This window comes from Dermacentor silvarum, chromosome 4, assembly GCF_013339745.2.
Source record: "Dermacentor silvarum isolate Dsil-2018 chromosome 4, BIME_Dsil_1.4, whole genome shotgun sequence".
NCBI classification, from domain to species: domain Eukaryota; kingdom Metazoa; phylum Arthropoda; class Arachnida; order Ixodida; family Ixodidae; genus Dermacentor; species Dermacentor silvarum.
The window spans coordinates 231,330,431-231,350,995 of NC_051157.2; the positions used below are offsets into that span (position 1 = coordinate 231,330,431).

Genomic DNA, 20,565 nt, shown 5'->3' on the forward strand with positions numbered 1-20,565 from the left:
GAGAGCGGGTGCTTTTTTCGCATGCGATAGCGGCTACGGGGCGGCGGCGGCGGCGGTATCATCGCGACCCAAAACGGCTATTGGAATGAGCCCGTAACAGCTTACGCTGTAAAATAGGCACGTTTGCACTCGGTCGCGCAAAGCTTAGACACAGCGAAGCTTACTGGCTGCTACTGCTAGGTATCAACTTTTAGCTGCACCCAAGTTGGTGTCATTTCGCGTAACTAGCGCTGGACGCGTCGGCGCCTACGAGCGACAGCGTTCCTGGCGTGCAACAAACGCAGGCTGGCTAACCAAGGTTGGCACAGTGCCAAGAACGCTGCTGCTTGCCGACGCCGAACTAGCCGCTCGATATCAATCGGCCAGCTTCGCTGTGTCTTCAGCTTTGCGCGGCCTAGTGCAAGCTTTCGCTTTTTTTTCTCCTGGCTCAACGCGCTGCGGAGAGAAGAGAGGCAGGGATCGGGAAGGCAGGGAATTGGCTAGGAGGAGACTGCGTGCGCATGCACGTGTTCTCCTCCTCTGGGTTGTCATGGCTACCACGGCTACGCTCCACAAATTAGGGCTGGCTTAAACAGCTTCGCTATTAAAAAAAAGAAGTGTGGGCTTGACGAACATCAGACATTGTTACCCGGACAGCTATATCACAAGGATGGCGTCAAGTTCGACTCGCGCAAGATTGAAGAAGTAAGCGCGTTTACATCGCCGCAGTCCGCACAGGAACCTCGCAGTTTTTATTTTTGTTCTTATTTTTTTTTTTGGGGGGGGGGGGGGGGTTAGTCCTTACTTTTACTGTTTCGTGCCCTGGTTTGCCGGTGTAGTTTATTCGAACTTGGACAAAATTTTCGTTAGCGCAAGCAGACAAGGACAGAAGGGAGGCGGGAACACAGTCCAGATAAACTTCGCAAAGTGTATAGTCTGCTCAGTGTCAGCAGTGCTGCAGCATTCCTTTGTTCAGTGATTTGTTGATTCTTGCCAGGCACGGGAGGTATAGGGATGTGCGTGAACTTATAGAGAGACAAGCAATGAGGCATAATAGTGCAAGCTGTGTTAACACTATGGCTGCCGACCTGCTGATAAAGAGAAGGCCTTTTTGGAAGCAGCTCTACGACGTGTTGACCAGGAAGCGCGCTGTTGTGCATGACCTATAAAAGTGAAGTTTCTCGTGAATAAATATTTGAAGTTAGCACACTCTGGTGTTAGCGCACTGTCTCCCGTGTGTCCTTGTCTGCTTGCGCTAAAAAAGCGTTATCCAAGTTCGAATGCCAGCACGCCCAACGCGCCAAGTTGTTTATTCGTTGACATTACTTAATTCAAAAAGACGCGATGTTCAAGTTGACTCCAAAGTGTGTCGCATCGCTTTGGCAACTGAAATCCGCCCTGACATCTGGGGCGCGATCTTGTACGCGTTCCAAAATGGAACGTAGGCGTTTCGTTCCATCGAGCCGCACACGATTGGTCAATTTGAACCGCGACGTTCAAATTGACCAATCGTGTGCGGCTCGATGGAACGGAACGCCTCCGTTCCATTTTGTAACGCGTACAAGATCGCGCCCCAGATCCTTTCTTGGCAGACATAAGTGCCTCATCGTCTGCGTTGACCACCTTACGCACTACGTGGAAACCGTGTACCCTCCTCCACGACTGCTTGTGCTGCGGTCTTTTCGCTGCGCACCATCATGCGCAATAGCCCACCGCGAATGGTGGGTTATCAGTAAACGTGACTGCCACGCTGATGCCTTGAAGAGGTACTTCGTCAGTGCATTTCACAGTTCCGTCACTGAACGCCGTAGCTCCCACAGCCCAGTGGCACCATCAAAAGAACGGGACACTGGTATTTCCATGCCCGTGTCCTACAACCACAGGATTTGGGACAGCGCCGTTGCCATCCTTCACTTACTCTTACAGCAAGGCGAAGTGGGCGAAGCAAGACACGACTGAACACAGTCTCTCGCATACCTTCTGTGCGAAAGATTGCCACGGAGCTTTTTGGATCCATTCCAGCTATTTACTCATGCGTGCTGCCGCATGAGTATAGGGTTGGTGTGGGGCCACACCAACCCTATACCACATTATGTGGGAGTGCACGCTACACAACATAGAACACCATGACACGAACACCACGAGGGAGCAATGGGAGGCACTGCTGTCCAGCTGGGCCCGCGACGACCAGCTCAAGCTGATCCAGAGAGCAGAGAAGATGGCAAGAGCCAGTGGAGCCCTGGACTAGGGGCCCCGACCATTAGCGATGCCCCATCGGGACATGACAAAACTCCATCTTTGTAATAAAGTTTATCTATCTATCTATCTATCTGTCTGTCTGTCTGTCTGTCTGTCTGTCTGTCTGTCTGTCTGTCTGTCTGTCTGTCTGTCTGTCTGTCTGTCTGTCTGTCTGTCTGTCTGTCTGTCTGTCCGTCCGTCCGTCCGTCCGTCCGTCCGTCCGTCCGTCCGTCCGTGCGAAAGATTGTAAAATATTGTAAATTGAGTCGCCAGTTCCCCTTGCGCACGGTCGCAAGATACGCATTTGGTGCGCCAGCTAAGATCACGCGTCCGTCCGTCCGTCCGTCCGTCCGTCCGTCCGTCTGTCTGTCTGTCTGTCTGTCTGTCTGTCTGTCTGTCTGTCTGTCTGTCTGTCTGTCTGTCTGTCTGTCTGTCTGTCTGTCTGTCTGTCTGTCTGTACGAAAGCCGTGTGTCTTGCCCAGGAAATCGTCCGTGGAATAGTCGTCCCTTGCATGGCAACGTCGCTCGAAAGAGCGGAAGGACGGCCGTCACGAACCAGTATTGTTCACCAAAGCCGAATTTATGCTCCTTTTGAGTCAGCAGCGTGAGCGCGCAACATTCAAAATTATATTCGGGGATCGATCCTATTATGAGGCACACTGTAGTGGGGGCTGCACATCAGTTTTGACCACCTGGCATTTTTTGACAGCGGAGCTGTTTAAGCCGGCCTTTATTACGTTAGTTGTCCATAAAAAATGCGGGCCGATCCTGGCGGTAGTGCAGAAAGAGTCCAAGCGCAATGGTACATACCCCTGCGAACTAGCGAAGGCATGAAAGCGTGGTTGGGACTGCTTAAGCTTAGTCAGTCATCCATAGCCAATCGATAGCCAATCAATAGCTCATTGATAATCGATCAATAATCAGTAAATTCCGGGAAATACTTGGGATAACTTGGCAGTGCTTAGCCTAGCACAAAAGCCAGGACTAGCTAGATGCCCATCAGCTCCGCTGTCTCTTTAGCATTGCGCCTCCAGTGCAAGCTACGCTAGTGTTTTTAACGTGCGCGCAATGCACAGTACGCGGGCGTTTTTTGCATTTCACTCCCATCGAAATACGGCTGCCGCGGGCGGGATTTGATCGCGCGACCTCTTGCTTAGCAGCGCAACGCCAAAGCTACTAAGCAACGACGGCAGGTAGTGCGCAATATGCCCAAAGTTTCGTCGTTCTCAACGTCAGTTATACCTCACATACGTATCTCCACGTCAAATGGCCGGGGGTCTGCAGCGGAACTCAACTCACTCGCATTGCCCGCTTCAAACGTTTTTACCTGGCGTCTGCCACCGGATTAATCTAACGGGATGGTAAGCGAAAGAAGAGAAGGTCGAGAACTCTGGCATCCTGCCAGAGTTCTCCTGCATCAATAGGAGCTGTTCCACAACCATCCAAATAAGCTAACCAGGCAAATAACATACTGGCTTACAAAATATTGACCCTTGCTAGCATGATTGTGTCAGCAACCTTCCCATTTTCTTTGAGAAGAAACTTTGTCTGCACAGCTTTGGAATGGGTGAAAGGAAAGTGACGCGTGATTCTGGTTCGACTATCATCAACATCAGCCTACATTTATGTTCACTGCAGGACGAAGGCCTCTCCCTGCGACCTCCAATTACCCCTGTCTTGCGCTAGCTGATTCCAACTTGCGGCTGCAAATTTTCTAACTTCGTCACCCCACCTAGTTTTCTGCCGTCCTCGACTGCGCTTCCCTTCTCTTGGTGCCCTGTCTGTAGCCCTGATGGTCCACCGGTTATCCATCCTAGGCGTTACATGGCCTACCAGCTCCATTTTTTTTTCTCAATGTCACCTAGAATATCGGCTATCCCCGTTTGCTCTCTGATTTACACCGCTCTCTTCCTGTCCCTTAGCGTTAGACCTAACGGTTCATTCATTGCCTATTGAGCACTGCGTGCATCTCTTCAGTTGCCCTAATTTCGAGCGCATCAGCACTGTGGTCCAGAGCCAAACGAAGCACGCATGCGCAGTGGTTACGCAAAAGAACCGCTGAACACGCCACGCTACGAAACTTTCACTTCCTGTGGTTTCTGTTCTAAAATATTCCTCGTGCTTTCAGCGCTCTTCCACTCGTTCGCTCAAGATGATTTTTCTGTATACGCGGACGGGGGAAAGGGGGCGAGTGGAGCGATTGCATTGCGGTTGCGCCCATGGGCGCTGAAGAATGCAGTGTGCTATTGTCGGCCGCCGGTATAGTACACCGTGTGGCCACGCGGCCACTCACCCAGCCACCTTCGAAGGTCGCCCTAATGACCGGTCAGCCGCCAGTGCGGAAGAACGCCGGCCCCACCCACCTGGCGGAGGAGAATCCCGCGAGGGGCCGCTCGCGTCTGTCCCTCGCCGCTGCCTGCTTCGACGAGCGCCGCCCCGGCACAACACTCGGTGCAACCTGTTGGGGCGACGCCTGACCTCGGATGCTCGGTGCACGGTGAGTCTCGCTCCGGTCGGATGTCTTCGTTGCGCGTTTTGGCAGTGCGCGTAATGGAATACTAAGAGCAACCTGCGTAACGCGGCTGGGACCTATGTGGCTGAAATATTTTCCCTCGAAAGAAGCGCTCTTCTGGCGCTGCGACGTGACGCCAAGTGTTATTCGTGGCAGAAGGCGCCGAATACCCAACGAAGGCTGCATTCTATGCTTGCGTGATGTGTTCGGAATTGTCTGGAGTTCCGAATTTTTTTTCGGAATAGTATATCAACGCTTGCGACGTATATTAAATAACTTTCACTCAGTTAAACTGCGCTCAATCGCTGCAAAACATATCAGGGTGATAAGTGCCACACTCTCGATTCCCTTAACAATGTTTGGTTTGTGACTGTTCATTACAGGAAATATATATTGTGACAAGAGTATTCGGCAGGTAGATTTAACGAAGCTTGACGGTTAAAACAAGCTGGCTCGTTGAAAACCGACCTAGCGCGAACCACAAGATTGTCAACGTCTTCTTCCACACTGGCAGGCACAGAGCTGGTGCCGATGTGCTCCGGTACAATCTATACGAGTTTAAATACACGAGAAGAAAAAAACTAGTCTTTCTTTTTTTTCTTTTCTCTGAATGACCACCTACTGGGTAGTCTTCTATATTTGGTTTGAACGTGTCGAAGTCGAGTTACTCGTGAGGGTGGTGCTCTTAACTACATGGTGCGACCGCGCGCATACAGTTAACGAACTTGCGAGAGCTGCTTTATTGCAAAATGGTTTTAACTGGAGACCGCGCCGTCGTCTGGAGTGACATACTCCCCAGCTCTTCCTGGTCTAGCAGCCGGGTTCCTTCAGGCGTGCAAGACCGCGAAATATTTTTCGGGCGGACAAATATTTGACAGCGGCAGAGCGCACTTGGTTTCGGCAGCGGCGCGTGAGGGGGGGGGGGGGGGGGGGGGCCGTTTTCCTCCTGTGCCGGGGACGCCGCGAACGCGGTCACGGGGCCACGGAGCGCCGTGGCCTGCAATCCGACCGAGTGACGCAACCGGCCCAGGAGGGGGGAGGGTGCGCCGCTTGCCTGGCTTTATCGAAGGCAGACATCGGGCTCGCGGCTGGATCGACGATTGCTCTCTGCTTACATCATATGTGCTCGAGGCACCAACTTAACGGGGCTAACTGGGAACAGTGGTCGAGATTTACTGGTGGCAATGCACGTATATGGGGCAGGCGCATGGCTGAATCAACTGTGTACTCCGTTGCCGACTGGTCGAGAAGTTTTGTCTGAAGTATCGGTGCTCCAGTGCCTTTCGGCGCCGAGCTCCCTATTAACAATCGTGGCGCTATCGCTCAGTGATCATGCGACCTGGCAATGAATGCGAGAGCGGGCAGTGTGTTACGCAAGCCGAAACACGCTAACACGGTCACCTGCAAATTACACAACGGCCTGCTCGTGTGAAAGAGCAAATACGTGCGTAGGCTTCGCTTCTAAGCCATGTTTTAATTAAATTTTCTGATTTATTTTGTGAGTGTGTGTGACAGTGAAGCTGCGTTTCTTTCATGACTACGTCACGGGCTACTGAATTTCCGTTTTAGTTTCGATAATTTCACTGGCTGGCTGACATGTCTCTAAGCCTTCAAGGCGTTGCCGCAACTGAAACATCCTGTGCGATTCATTCTGCTCATCTTTTTGACGGAAGCCTGTGGCATACCAGCCCAATGAATGAATGAATTTTTGGGTTTTTCGTGCCAAAATCGCGAATTCATTGAGGTACGCCATTGTGCAAGACTGCGGATTAATTTTGACCACCAGGGTATTTTTAACGTGCCCCACGGGACACGGGCGTTTCTTGCATTTCGCCTCCATCGAAATCCCGTGCTTAGCCGCGCAGCACCGCTAACCGTGGCGGGTGTCCCAAAATGTTTTGCGCATGCTCAGTGGCTGCAGTGTAAAATAATTACTTCGCACATTACGTCACGTCATCGCGATCGTCGTCTGCTACGCCGAGTTGCACAGCCGGCCGACGGAGCCTCGCTAAAATGTATATCGGGGCTCATGAAAGGAGCCACTGTGAAACAGTTCATTCTGCCACTGCAGATTATCGGAGCAGAACTTCGTGCCTGTTGTCTACAATTAGCACCCGTGTAGAAGAATGGCAGCATGCAGAGATTCCGGCCCAATGATGTTTGACCACCGGATCAAAGTAGCGCTTTATCGCAGCCAGCAGCTACCAAGTTTCTAACTAAGCATTTGGTCAGGCGCAAACTTTATGAATATTATGTCGCTTACATCGCGCACTCTGTTTCTCTTCTTTAACTTATTAAATTGCGGTACGGGTATGATTGCAGGCAGAAATGACAGCGAGAATGGTAGTGCATTCTTTTTATACCGCCAGACAGCAAGCTTAAGGAGCGCAGCGTTTGATCTTGCAGCTGTGCGCGGTAACTGCGACCCCCACCGAAGAAAGGAAAAGCGCCGAGCGGACGAAGGGAACTCTCGCGACGCACGGCGATTCTGTGCTGCCGCTAGGCTGCACTCGAGGCCACGCGCTCCCGTGTGCATGTTCAGAAAAAAAATCAACCCTTCCCCTCTGTGTAGGTGGATGACAAGCGAAGCTGTTTAGCGCACGACACAGAGGTGACGCAGAATTTTGAACAAAGGTACGAACATAATTATTGTCCTGATCGGTGGTCATCCTGACGATAGGTCCGCACACACATTCGCGTATCCCCTCAGTTATTAAATCTGTCCATCACGTAAGGCGCTCATACACGCAGCCTCCCCCATTACGACGACACAAGTTCGAATGATGAGCGGCAACGGAGCCAGCTGTGGAAGCAGACGACGAACGCGGCAGCAGTGGCGCGGTTTCACGAGGGGCGCCAAATTGGTAGCCATATCAGGCGCACACTATACGTCCCACACTACGCCATACATTGGCAAAGACACATCGTTATATACGCAGGTGGTCGTTAAACCGAGCTCCCACGCGTTTGCTTTTGTTGTTGGCTCTTTTACTCTCACTTTTAGGGGAGACTCTTTCCGCGCGGACACCAAAAAAATCCCGCAACCTAGCCATAGGCAGCTTCGCTCTAAAAGATCAATATACTCCGAGCAAATCTCGATGGCTTGGTTCCGTGTTAGCTTTGTCGAAAGATAGGTGTTCGTAGCAATCGAGAATCTCGCACTTCTGTGCATGTGATAATGACGTCGTGTGGCATTCATCATCAGCGCCTGCCGACTACCAGGGCCGCTATTTTGTAGCCATGCCTTTCCGGTGCTTATGCCTTTTCGCGCTTGATCAGTGGTCGGAGCGACGGCCCGCTCACGCTATCAACGGCATCAGCCGGCCGTGAGTGGTGGATGATAAGACTAGTATAGAATAAAGCATAAGGTATCGCTACAAATTAGCGGCCCAGGCGATCCTGGTTGGCACGATCGAATGTGCCCAATTTTCATGCACCCGCTATATAGCCTTATGCAACAATACACCGATACCACCAGGTAGCACCCGAGAATGCTGAGCCTCCTAACCCTCGTTTCTTGACATTACACCGCACTTAAATCGCACATTCATCCGTTCACCATGGTGCAGGCGCAGGCCGGAAAATCATGTACGGGATCATGCTTCGCGTTTTCGACGTACAATCCGCGTCAGTCTATCGCTAGGTAAGGTGTACGGCCTTTCGAAATGTGTAAAAGGCAGCACACAATTTATCGAAGGCCGTCATCTGTAAGAGAACGGCCCTCTTTGTTGTTAAACTTTTTAGACCATATATACAGAATTTTTAAAAATCGCCTGTGGCAGATAGCTTAATTGCTGTCCTTGAGCAGGATTACTCTAAGCGGCGGACGTTGCTCGCACCAGAAATCGACATGCATATTCGAATTATTTGAAATAAATCACTAATTAACTTTTAAAATATTTACTTTACGGCACACATGGCAATTTGTGGATCGTATCCGGTGAGCTTGCCAGGGTATCCACTAGGAACAAATTCTAATAGTCGCATGGGTTTCGAGATGTGCGCTGTGAAACTTGCCGTAAATATGCACCATTCTTTCGTCTACTTTTTTAACAAACCACCGCTTTATGCATTGAAGCACGAAAGTAACTGAAACACCCGCGTCATTCGTCGCACACTTTGGAATGGAATGAATATCTCTAAATTGCTGTCATCCTCAAATTTTGTTTAAAGTGAATACGCTTCGCGAACTCACCGGCTGCAATTCGTAAATATTGATAAGTGCCGTAAAGTAATTATTTAAAGAGTTAATGAATGTTTTTAATTAGTCGATGAAACATTTCAATTTCTCGTGCAAGTAATATTAGCCTCATTGAAAAATCCAGCTGAATGACTACTGTCGCAGCTGGATTGATGTCGCAGCGCATGTGATTTTCATACAGTTATGCTATCTGCATAACTCTATTAACACTTCTTATTAAATACTGTTGATCACTACAAGTTTCCGTCTTCCTGTGAAGACCTTGTTTGGATCGCTGCATGTGTACCGGTGATTTTAAGCCTCGTATGCGGCAAGCTGTGCACTTCTGGAACCATGGGAACAAAGCGAATTCTCAGGCTCAAGAAACCATTTGTCAGTAGTGACGCTAGCATTGTTTCTAATGTAGTACGTCCTTTCGGTTCTACACGTTGGTGTTTGAATAGACCGCTATTTGGCGCTGCCCTTCTGCGAGGCAAACAAGCAGGCGCTTCAGAATTGTTTTCTGTCAAGAATTGCTAAGGTCGCCAACCCCAATGTCCATCGTAACTCGTAGGACAATATAAGAACTTCGCTATTTCCTGTATAAAAAACACCTCCATACACATAAGAACACAAGAAAGTGTACGCAGGGACGGCCGTAGCTCAGTTGGTAGAACATTGCACACGTCATGCCTAAGTTTCTTGTGTGCTGGTGCATATGTAAAAGAAATTGGGCGATAAAAATTCAGTCGGGTGACTCTCGCTATGGTGTACACATCCGGTGTGCGCTAAATCTCTACATTTGGCCACAAAAGGTGCGTAAGGTTGTCTGGACACCTCGCGCAGTTCATCGTGGTGAATGAGATGTAGGCCCGCTCCTCCGAAGCCATAATAAAAGCGTTGTCCTTGTGCATTTATTTCTTAATCGTGCGACTGCATTATTTTTTTCAGTATGCACCTGTGCTTTGTATAAATTCTGCGTGTGAACACTCTACCATTTTCATAGCTGAGCATTTATGCTTTATTCTCACCTCCTTCGCCTGGTGGTCATCCGGGTCAGTGGCGCGCTGAGGACACGGGTTCGATTCTCGGCTTCGGCGACCGCGTTTAAATGGTGCAACGACGCTGAAGTACGGGCGCGTATACCACGTCTAAATTAATTCGGTGCACACCTTATAGTCTATTTTGTTGGTTTGCAATGTTGAAGCTCGTAATATGCATAATTGATTTTTCACCGGCGTCTATTTTCTATTAATCCCCAGGCCAGAGTGTTAAAGGCTCAAGACACACTAATCTACAAAGTGTAGTTGTGGATAGCAAACAGCGCCGTTGTACAAGTCGGTGGTGTTTGATCTAATCGGCTTGTGTGTCCTGGCTGTTCACCGCCGCGAGAGCCTTCATCCGTGTAGACAGTACAAGGTGCCGTCCTCTTGTTTCTAGCATCTGGAGGCAGAGAGGATGCGATGGCGACGTTTTTGTTTTTTACACAAATGCTTCGCCACAATAAAACCTCAGGTAAAATTAAGCAGACTTCGAGTATGTGTTAACTAGACTATCCTCGTTATGTCTTTTCTGGAAAGCCTTTCTTTCTTTCGCTCACTCACGGCGACAGTGCTACTTGATGCGACATGCCCGCAATACTAGTTGCTGACACAGTGACAATATGGCACTGCGAGCGCATTTACCAGGCTGGTGGAAATAAGGTACTCTTAATACATCAAAACTATGAGAGGTTAAAGACTTATACATAATTCAAGATGGTAATTTTTTACTTCTGCGTACTGTAATCGTCACCTCGGACAGCGAGACCATTTAGCACTTAGTTCACTCGGAGGTGATCGTTAAGGACACATTTCTCGGAACGCATTTACACAGAGTTGGTATCCAGGATAACATCCGATAACTAGTACACATGCTATTCGGGTAAAGTTCATCACAGCGTATACATTACAGCATCACATTGCGCGCGTTACCAGTTCACATGTTCTGCTTGACATGAATCCAGTAGCAGCCTAACACCAACAGCAGCACCTTCATATCCACAGCAGGACGGAAGCGATTTCCAATCATCGCTGTCTTGCGTCAGGCTAGAATGCAAATACGTTCGCACACCGTGCACTGGGTGCACGTTGAACAATCTCGGGTGGTGAAAACTAATTCTCAGCCCCCCCCCCCCCCCCCCACTTCGGCATGCCTCGTAATCAGATCGTTGTTCGGGCACGTAAAACTCGAGTATAATAAATTATTGTCAATGTTTTCGTTTATATTGTTGCGTCAGCCCCACACTGAGGACGCCACATAAATATGCCGGCTATTATTGGTATCTTGTCTTATGAAGCGTCCTTCGGTTAGCTAACAGCACGATTTGGTCTCCGAACTTCATTAAGTGACGGTAATGATCCGTTGATTTAGCTCATCAATCAATCCCCTAGTTTACTGACTTTGAGCGCAGTGCCATTCTGCCTCTCTTGAATAGTTAAAGGCCAACGAAACCTTGAACCGTGTAAAAAGCCTAGTTTAAGATATTCTAGCTATAGAGGACTCTCCGTGCAAAATTTTTTGTTTGAAATTCGAGTAGGAGATCCCCAAAAAGCTCCCAAGGTAGCCGTTTTTGACAACAAAACTAAGAAAATACGCCGCCATTGCCGTAGTGATGCATGACATAGAACGAGTGGCTTCTCGACGTGGCATTAAATATTAGATGGTACTCGCGACGTGATAGAAAATTTCGGAGGAGACGCGCTGGGACTTGGGTCATACACTAAACACCAGGTGCGCGCGTTTTGGGGCTGCTAATAAGAAAATACGTCGGCCCTTCCACTCCGTGAAGATCGTTAACCAGCGAAGGTGAAACGTGCGGCCCCGGTGTTTATCACTGTTTTTTTTAATTATTCAGAGATACCCCGCTTTGCACAAAGGCGTGTAAGCAGGGAGGTTACAACTTGGAAAAAAAACAAATCTTCATTAACACAGCACACTTGGTCACAAGACAATTGATTCCACTCTGTTACTATTCGAGCAAAAAAGGAATTAGCATAGAGGTTAGTTCTAGTACGGTATTCTCGAATTTTAAGGTCATGATCAGTTCTTTTGGATATATAATGCGGTGTTTTAAGATAAATGTCTCTGTTAATTCCGGTCTTGTTATCATATATTTTGAATAATAATTTCAAACGCAGTTTTCTTCGGCGAGAGGAGAGCGCTTCCCGTTCTAGTTCGCTTTTCATTTGAGTGCAACTCTCCCCTCGCCTGTACCGCCCCAGAACGAACCTTGCCGCTCTGTTCTGTAATCTCTCGATTTTGTCAATCAAGGTTTTCTGGCGAGGGTTCCAAACACAACACGCATACTCCGAAATAGGACGAACGCAAGAAATATAAGCAGTGTTTTTTTAGTATAAATGGTGAGGATTTGAGATAACGTTGAATAAAGTTTAGCGCTCTGGCAGCTTTTGTAACTACATTATTCACATGCGCATTCCAGGAACAATCACTCGAAAACGTCACACCCAAATGTTTGTACATAAATTGCTGGTTGATAATATTACTATTCAAAAAATGACAGGTTTCATTTTTTTTCTTTTTTTTTCGTGAAAGACACATGAACACATTTTTTTTTTCGCATTTAGTTGCATTTTCCACTTCTAACACCATGATACAATTTTAGTAAGGTCAGTCTGCAAATCAAGAGTCCCATTCGCTTGTTATTTTTCTGTACACGACGCAGTCGTCGGCAAACGCAAACGTGAACATATCCCGGCAGGAATATCATTAATATAAACTAAAAATAAAAGTGGCCATAAAACGGAACCCTGAGGAACAGCTGATGTGACCTCGACCCAAGGAGAAGTAGTACCGTTCAGTACAACACATTGTCGACGCTGCGACAATTGGAGATCCAGTTGCAGACTTCCTGATCAACATTTGCCCTATGAAGTTTGTAAATGAGCAATGGGGGGGGGGGGGGGGGGGGGGGGGGGGCAAACCGTGTCAAACGCCTTTCTAAAGTCTAAAAAAACGCAGTCTATTTGCCCATTATCATCCACCTCAGACACTAAGTCATGATAGAACTCAATCAATTGTGTTGTGCAGGACAGTTCCTTGCGAAAACCATGTTGATTATCAATTAGTAATCTGTGTTGTAGTAAATGTTTCATTATATCTTTGTACAAAATGTGCTCTAATATATTACAGCAGATGGATGTTAAAGAAATGGGCCTATAATTGTTTACAGCTTTTTTTGAACCACCCTTATGAACAGGGACCACATGTGCCATTTTCCAGTCCTCAGGCAACACTCCAGTAGAAAGAGATTTACTATACATAAGATAAATGTACGATGCGATTGGCCAGGCACAGCGCTTCAATATGCGGACAGAAATACCATCTTGACCAGGGGTCTTGGTTTCATCTATACTTTTTTAACAATGATTCGATACTATTCGCACTGAGTTATACAGATGGCATTACTGACGCAGTCCTCTCAGGTAATTTTCCGAAGCTTGTTCTGGGTAAAAATACAGAATGAAAAAAATTATTAAAACAAGATGTCTTAGCTTTACCATCGGATAAGACCTGATTATTGTGAACAATCTCGTTTACTGTGGTTGAGTCAGATCCGCATTCTTTCACGTATTTCCAAAAAAGCTTTGGATTCGTTTTCATACAGGCACTGAATCGATTGAAGTACTGATCCTTCGCACTACGTACTTTAGTTTCATATTCATTAGTTACCTCGATTAATCTGTTGAACTGATAACTACTTTGTGTTCTTTTAAATGTATTATATACTCGTCTTATTTTCCTTATTAATCTCAAAATCTTAGGCATCACCCATGGCTTCTTGCAATTTTTCAGCTTAACTGAATCAATACTCGGCACATAGTTTTCCGTCAGTTCTATCACTTCTGTTTTAAAAAGAGACCACAGTTGTATAACATCAGCATTCTCGCCAAGACAGTCGAAAACAGGCAAATGCGCGAATAATTCCTGAGAAATGGCAGAATAATCACCCTTATAAAAAAATATACCTTCCTCGATTGGGTTGGCTTGGCTCGTTTAATCGCATATTTAATCTTAGCCACGACAGCAGTTAATCCCGAGGGTTCATTAAAGTATTTCTCAATTATGAGGTTACACACACGTTCGGCTGCGATGGAGAGAACGACGTCGCCGACGGTATGCCCGCAGTCCGCCGTTGTCTCGAGTTTGCTTGGCGGCGTGGTTAGCAGCATCCGCCCGCCATTGCCGCTTGCGATTCTTGGAAATTAACTTACTTCAAGATTAAATCTGTCCGTTACGTAAGGTAATGAATGGCTCATACCCCCTTAAGCAATGGCTCATACCCCCGTAAACGCGGCCTCCCCATTACGACAACAGAAGTGCAATTCTACGCTGGAATGATGCCAGCGTAGAATTTTAACGGAGCCAGCTGTGGAAGACGACGACGAACGCCGGGGCAGTGGCACGAGTGCATGCTGAGCACGAACGCAACCCGAGGGGCGTCAACGAGCCAGCTGCGGAAAACGACGAAACTCGAGCCAATGCTGATAATTCTCTGTACACAAGCGATTTCGCCTAGCCATATATCATTTCGCCTAGGCATATAAAGCTTCGCTCTAAAATTACATAATTAGCAGCCCAGCAGCTTTGCGAGTTGGCGTCACTAACATACCCGACATAACTAAATTAGCTAAAATATTTCGTTGCAGTTGGCCTTCAAGGTTATTGCCCATGTAGTTTCGACACTGTGGCGTGTATCGTATAGCGTGTATCGTATAGAAAAGTAGTACTTACTGGTCTAACTGGATCATAATCTAGTTTTGGTGAGTGAACTGAAACCACGCATTTGTCGACATTTAGGCGCATATCTACACAATAGAGTTCTTGTGCTCAGCAACCGAGGTCAAAGCGTTCCACGCTCCATCACAGAAGCCAGACTTGCGAAACTTCCGCCAAAAAGCCGGGTCTCCTTTCTACCCTTTGTTTCGAAGCGCTGCAGCTGGACAACAGTGCAATATTTGCATGATTTCCACGACACGTTTTGGTTGCTGCAGGAGCAACAGCAATTATTTTTTAGCGAAACGCTGGCGATCTTGTCATCACACGTGAAACCAGTAATGCTACCTGGCGCCCGTTGTCGTGCGAACAACTTGAACGATCTGATTCGCTTGATCGCCAAGCCTGCCGTAACGTTAAGCGTGAGGTTAACACTTACTCTGTGAGTCATGTGCTCGCTTGGGGTCATGTGTTGACAAAAGGTAACATCATGTAACGTCAGATGAGCGCGGCAGCTTCGACGCACGAGCTGCTCAAATTTTAGGTCAATAGTTCTCGCGTATGTTCACCCTGTATTTCGACTTCTCTACCGTGCCACGTCGCAGGTGGTGTAGCTCTGAACCAGTAGCTCGTATATTCCTGAGCGAAGTTCTGGCGGCTAAGCTTCATGTCAAAGAATAATGTCGCATATAAGTCGGCCAACGCAGTAATCTTGAGAAACGATGTTAGCTGCCAGTAATATAAATGCTCAAGCGTAACTTAACCAGCGTGAAAGTTGGACTGTCGCAGTATATGCGCGAAATCTGCTCTCCAACCCTGCGGAAATCGCGTAAACATACGATGCTAACAGAACTGAGAATGAAAAATTTCCGTAATCATTATGTTACAAGACCCATCCTGTCCGCACGTAGTACACACAGGGCGATGGCCAGCGTCGGAGTCGGTGCGCTTTGCGACACCGTGGCCCGCTTTCCGGTGGCGCGCCACGCAACGAGAACAGGGCCACCGGACGCAATCTTCTCCCGCGTATACCGCGGCCTTGGAGGCCCCTGTCTGGCCGCGGCCGAGCGACGCTATGCGCTGAGCCACCGCGAGCTTTCTTTCGAAGAGGCTGCTCCTTTCGAGCTAAGGACAGGAAAGCGCGCAGTTCGGCCTTAGGCAGATTGCAAGTGCAAATATTGGCCCGCAGCCACGACACCGGTCGCGCACAGCTTCAGCTGGGACTGTTGCTGAGACAAGGCGGTATCACGCTGCGTGACCTAAGGTGTACAGGGCTCGCGCATCCGAGAAAGGAAAGAACGGCTATTGTGTGCCTGTACGTGTATAGCGTAGCGTAATGCGTAGCTCCCTCTGGTGTGGCTATGTAGTGCAACGTGGTGTGGGAGGCAGCCTTTCGCAAGAGGCGAAAGGACGCAACAACTAGAGCGTGCGCATTTCAGGTCACAGCGTCCTGCATTTCTTCTCATGGCTGGCATTCTTAACAGCGCGCACTACGTTGTATGTGGGCGGGAAGGCAAGCAACGAATGTTTTTTGCCATCAATTACGCATCACTAGGAGCGCTGGCAACTGCTCCGCGAGTTGAACGGGCTCTGGCACTCGATGGAATCGTTCTTTGGTGCACCTTTTGACTAGAGCGTTCTATACCACGTGTCCCAGCTAACGTTAGCCAAGCTGGTCAAGGAAAAAAATTAAGAACATGGTGCAAGATACAATTATAAGACCTACGATTTTCGGTCGTGCAGCGTTCTGACAACCGAACACCGTGAGTCTTAAAATCGTATTTTGCACCGAGCTTCTTAATTTTTTGTGTGTGTGCGCGTTCGGTCTCTTAGCTAATGTTAGCGCTGACACGTAGGATCTCTGCGCGATACGTCCTCACTGCCTGTCAGTCGCTCTTATTCTCAAACACCACTTGCACAGAACAGGTGTTTTTTTTTTTTTTTTTTTTTTGCGAGGCTATCATAAATGGTAAGGACAGTCAAACGAGCTGGTAATGTTAGAACAAAGTTGAGTCACTTTAGCATACGCTGAAAAGAGTGAAGGCGAAAGCTTGCGCGCTCACGAGACATTAAATTTGACATTCGCATTCGAATACGTTGTTATTTCCTATTACTTGTTTTCTCTTTACTTCTTTTTATCGTGTTCTCTCTTTCGGTCGCCTAGACATCGCCAGCGGTTCTGCGTGGTTAATGGCACGTTAGAACGGTCGTGGCTTTCATTCTTTTTTTTTTCGTTCGTCTACTTCCTTGTAGCGCACGCAGGTTGAGAGGGATGCAGAAAGGCACATTAGACAAACACGCAGCGCTAACTTTCAAGATTTATTTACAGTTCTCGCAGGCGTACTTATACTCCTAAAAACGTCATAAGACACGTGTGCACTGCTCGGCAAATATGAACAAAACCGCGAAAACTACACGCAGACACTTTTGTGGCCACACTGATTATTTAGAAGGGTGTTGTCCGTTCAACGTGAACAGAACTAATCGAGCTCTTTTATTGATAAAGAAATTGATGGCTTACTGGCGCGTGCGTTAACAAATGTGACAATATTCGTCGCTTCCACAGTAATTTTGAACTTGCTTCTACTCATAAGTTGCCTTAATGTGTCTGAGACGTCACCTGAGACGTCACTTAAATTTCGTTGCATTAACGCGGGACGGTCGTTGGATTTTGCGACCCATAAGTCACCTAAGGCTTTCGCCTTAGAATGTAGGCGTCCAGACACGGACAAGCAACGCAAAGCGCTTACTGTCGCATGAGAGAAATGTGCGTACACAATAAGTGCGAAGAGAGCGTGCACATGACCAGTGCACGTGACCAGAAGATATTTCGCACTCTGGCTGGCATATCGAAGCAACCAATTTGCAGTTATCGTGGTCTGACAGTTTCGCGTGTCTTTCATCTCTGTCTGACCATCATTCCTCCGTTAGACGGTGCGTCGGCATGCGCAAAATGCGCATGCTTGTCTAGGTATTACTCTCAGGACGGAATCGCAGCAGTGCGGTTTGCATTCGATTGTACACTGCGACTTATCAAACTTGGCGATAACCATGGTGTACGGTGCGCAGCTCCCTGCACAGCCATGCTGATCTATTTCGCCAATTCATTGTACTGCCATAGTGCATCTGCTCGGGCAGAATATTTCATTTTTTAACAGCGGAGCTGTTTAAGTCGAGCGTTGATCCGTAACGTGCGAACAGAAATTGTGGGCCTATCCGGGCGGTAGTGCGGAAAGGGTCCAAGCGCAATTGCAGATACCCCTCGCGTAGACCTGAACAGTGTTGTTGTATATCAACGTGTATTCTTTGAGACACCTCCCTCCTGTCTGTAGCCATCCCCAGCCGGCAAAAAGAGCGCTTGCGATGGTCGAACGTGTTTCTCGTCTTGGCTCACCCAAGAGTGGCCCGCGGTCGGAACGAGTCTCCGTTTTTGGCGCATTTCATTCTGTCTGGTGAACTCTGCGGCGACTGTCTGGCGTAAATCCGTGATACGTGCCTGATTGGACCAGCGGGTGCGTCCTGGTTCTTCCAGCAGATGTGTATTGTCTTTGTACACGGGCGTTCCTCTCAGTACGTGGCCTTGATGCAGGTATTGCGCTAACGTGAAAGGCATTCTCATCTCCTCAAGGACGGCTGCGTGTGACAAGCAAAATGCGATAGCTGCCGCTGTTTCCCGTTGCGCAATAAACGTGATTTGTCTTTTGTCCACCGTTTCAATAGCAATCGGAAACACGAGGCATCGACCGACAGAACATGTATGGGCGACCAACTGCTCAATATACTGTGTTTGCGAAGGCTCCATTACTTGCCTTTTCGTCATCGTAGGTTGCCGGTTCCATAAATATAGCCATCAGGTGCACACCAAGAATGTGCTGTGCATCGCACTCACACGTTCGTATTTCCAAAACAGATTTCGTTTGTTCTAGCTTTTTGTATCGCGAACCAACGAGAAAAGGACTTCTAGTTTCGACAAGGCAGCATTACAGACGACAGCCATCTTTGTTCGAACTGGGCACGGGAAGGGGACGAGTTATGCTGCGGAAATCATGAGTTCGACATGTTTGGCTACTGGCAAAAGGAGCGGCGCTAAGGTTCGGAAAGCCTAACTCCTCGCTAGAAGTACACGTCCAGATACATTACCGCCTTTTCCCATACGAGGTCACTACCAAAGCACTCCGTGGGACCCGAAAAGTAGGCGGGGTCGACACGCTTTATTAGGCAGGGTGAAATTAGCGTGTAGACTCCATTCAGGGCGTCTGCCACGTGTTCACGCTTTTCTTCTGACACCATCGGTCGCTGCACACACGGATGCACGCCTGTTGACATAGCGCGCCCGGGTGAAAAGGCAAGATTGCGCTAAACCACTTAAAAAACATTGCGCTGTCTCTGCTTTTCCGTGTGCGCCAACGCTTGAAGCCGTTTCACGCCTTCATGCTGAGCTTGCGCGTTTTCCGTCTCAGACCGCCAGATTGTTTTGCCGTGTTTACTGGGCGACCCTGACGGCACGGAAAAACAAGAAAAAAATTACGACCCATAAGCCACGAAGCGGTTGGGATGGACCAACCGCTTCGATGGACCGTTTTTCACATTCCTGAAATGACTGAGAAAGGGCGTACAACAGGCAAGAAACGCCGTGAGTGAACTAAATGAGAGGAAGCGGACACTTCACTTTGTCCCAAATGGGAAGATGTAGCTGCCAAAATATTCTTGCGCACTTTCCGCTCGACCCAATGAAAAGCGCTCTGCACATCGCCAGACAAGCTTCACTACCATCCACTTATGCAAACAAGAATCCTGGGACCCTTGTCTCAGCCGACGTCAGCCCAAGTTGCCATAAATGTGCGTACGTCATAGGTCACGAGGTTCCCATCGCATAATATTGGCCGCAATCCCAATTTTCCCTATGCCTCACAAAGCGAGGTGAGGTTGGCGACTGGTAAGAGTTGTGTTGACCTCACGCATGAGTGAGAGGTTGAGTGAGCTCAAATGTTTTTCGATCATCAGAATGTTCTTATTTTTACACTGACAAAGTAATGTTTTCAGACTGGTTTCATGTTTTGTAAAAGTGCCTTGAAAAGGAATAGTTCCATCGTATAACCAAATTAACATTGAAATCTTTCATTGAACAGTGGTAACGAGATTCTGCGCAGGAGGATACTGCAACGCAAACTTGAATGCGAAATGTCGTAAATCGAAATGCAGCTATTGTTAAGAGTGACTGCTTGTCAGCGAAAATGCTAGATTTTTTTCCTAGTGAATGATAGCTTTAATTATGTAGAGGCAAATGAGTGAAATTATGGGTGAAATTTTAAATTTGCTTCTGTGTCTCGCGTAAGCCCATGAAGGTGGGTGAGGCAGGTGTGGTCGACCTCTTTTCTTGCGCCCAAAGAAAGCATGTCGTAACAAACTTGGGCAGCATTATTCAAAATTGCCGGTAATCACTGTTATCACTATATAACTATCATTACTAAGACATTGCAACGCAATGAAATCGCCGATAACGACATTTTCTCTCCATCACATACGCGTATTTTCCGCAAAGTAGATTAACTAGAGGTGGTGGATTTGCAGGGTTCTTCAAAAAGCAGTTCAGTGCTGTTTTGCTGCACGATTTAACTGATATAATAGTGTCGATGCATAAAACTGTCTTGCTGGAGCCACACTTGTATTTTTCTTGCGATGTCCAGACAAATACATGTGGCCCTCAATTAAGTAAATTGCAAGGACGTATGCCATCAGTATCCGAACAGTAAAATCATTTTGAGGGGCGATTTTAATATACCAGGCGTTGTCTGAGAACGACTACATTCCGCAGTATATCCAAGCGTATCGAGGTGAATATGCTTTGACGTTGTCGCATGTCAAGTCGTAAAATCAACCA

The 20,565-nt window shown here is 47.9% G+C and overlaps 1 protein-coding gene across 2 annotated transcripts in view; it reads left to right on the forward strand.

Moving 5' to 3' along the window:
* Window positions 1–4,395: 4,395 nt before the first annotated feature.
* Window positions 4,396–20,565, forward strand: part of LOC119451044 (fatty acyl-CoA reductase 1-like) — a 57,833-nt gene continuing 41,663 nt past the window's right edge. The window contains exon 1 of one of the 2 annotated variants that reach the window (XM_037714473.2): window positions 4,396–4,714. In XM_037714473.2, the coding sequence (XP_037570401.2) occupies window positions 4,451–4,714 (264 nt within the window). In that variant the 5' untranslated portion in view covers window positions 4,396–4,450. The remainder of the gene's footprint in view (window positions 4,715–20,565) is intronic. The other variant, XM_037714474.2, reaches the window with a different exon arrangement.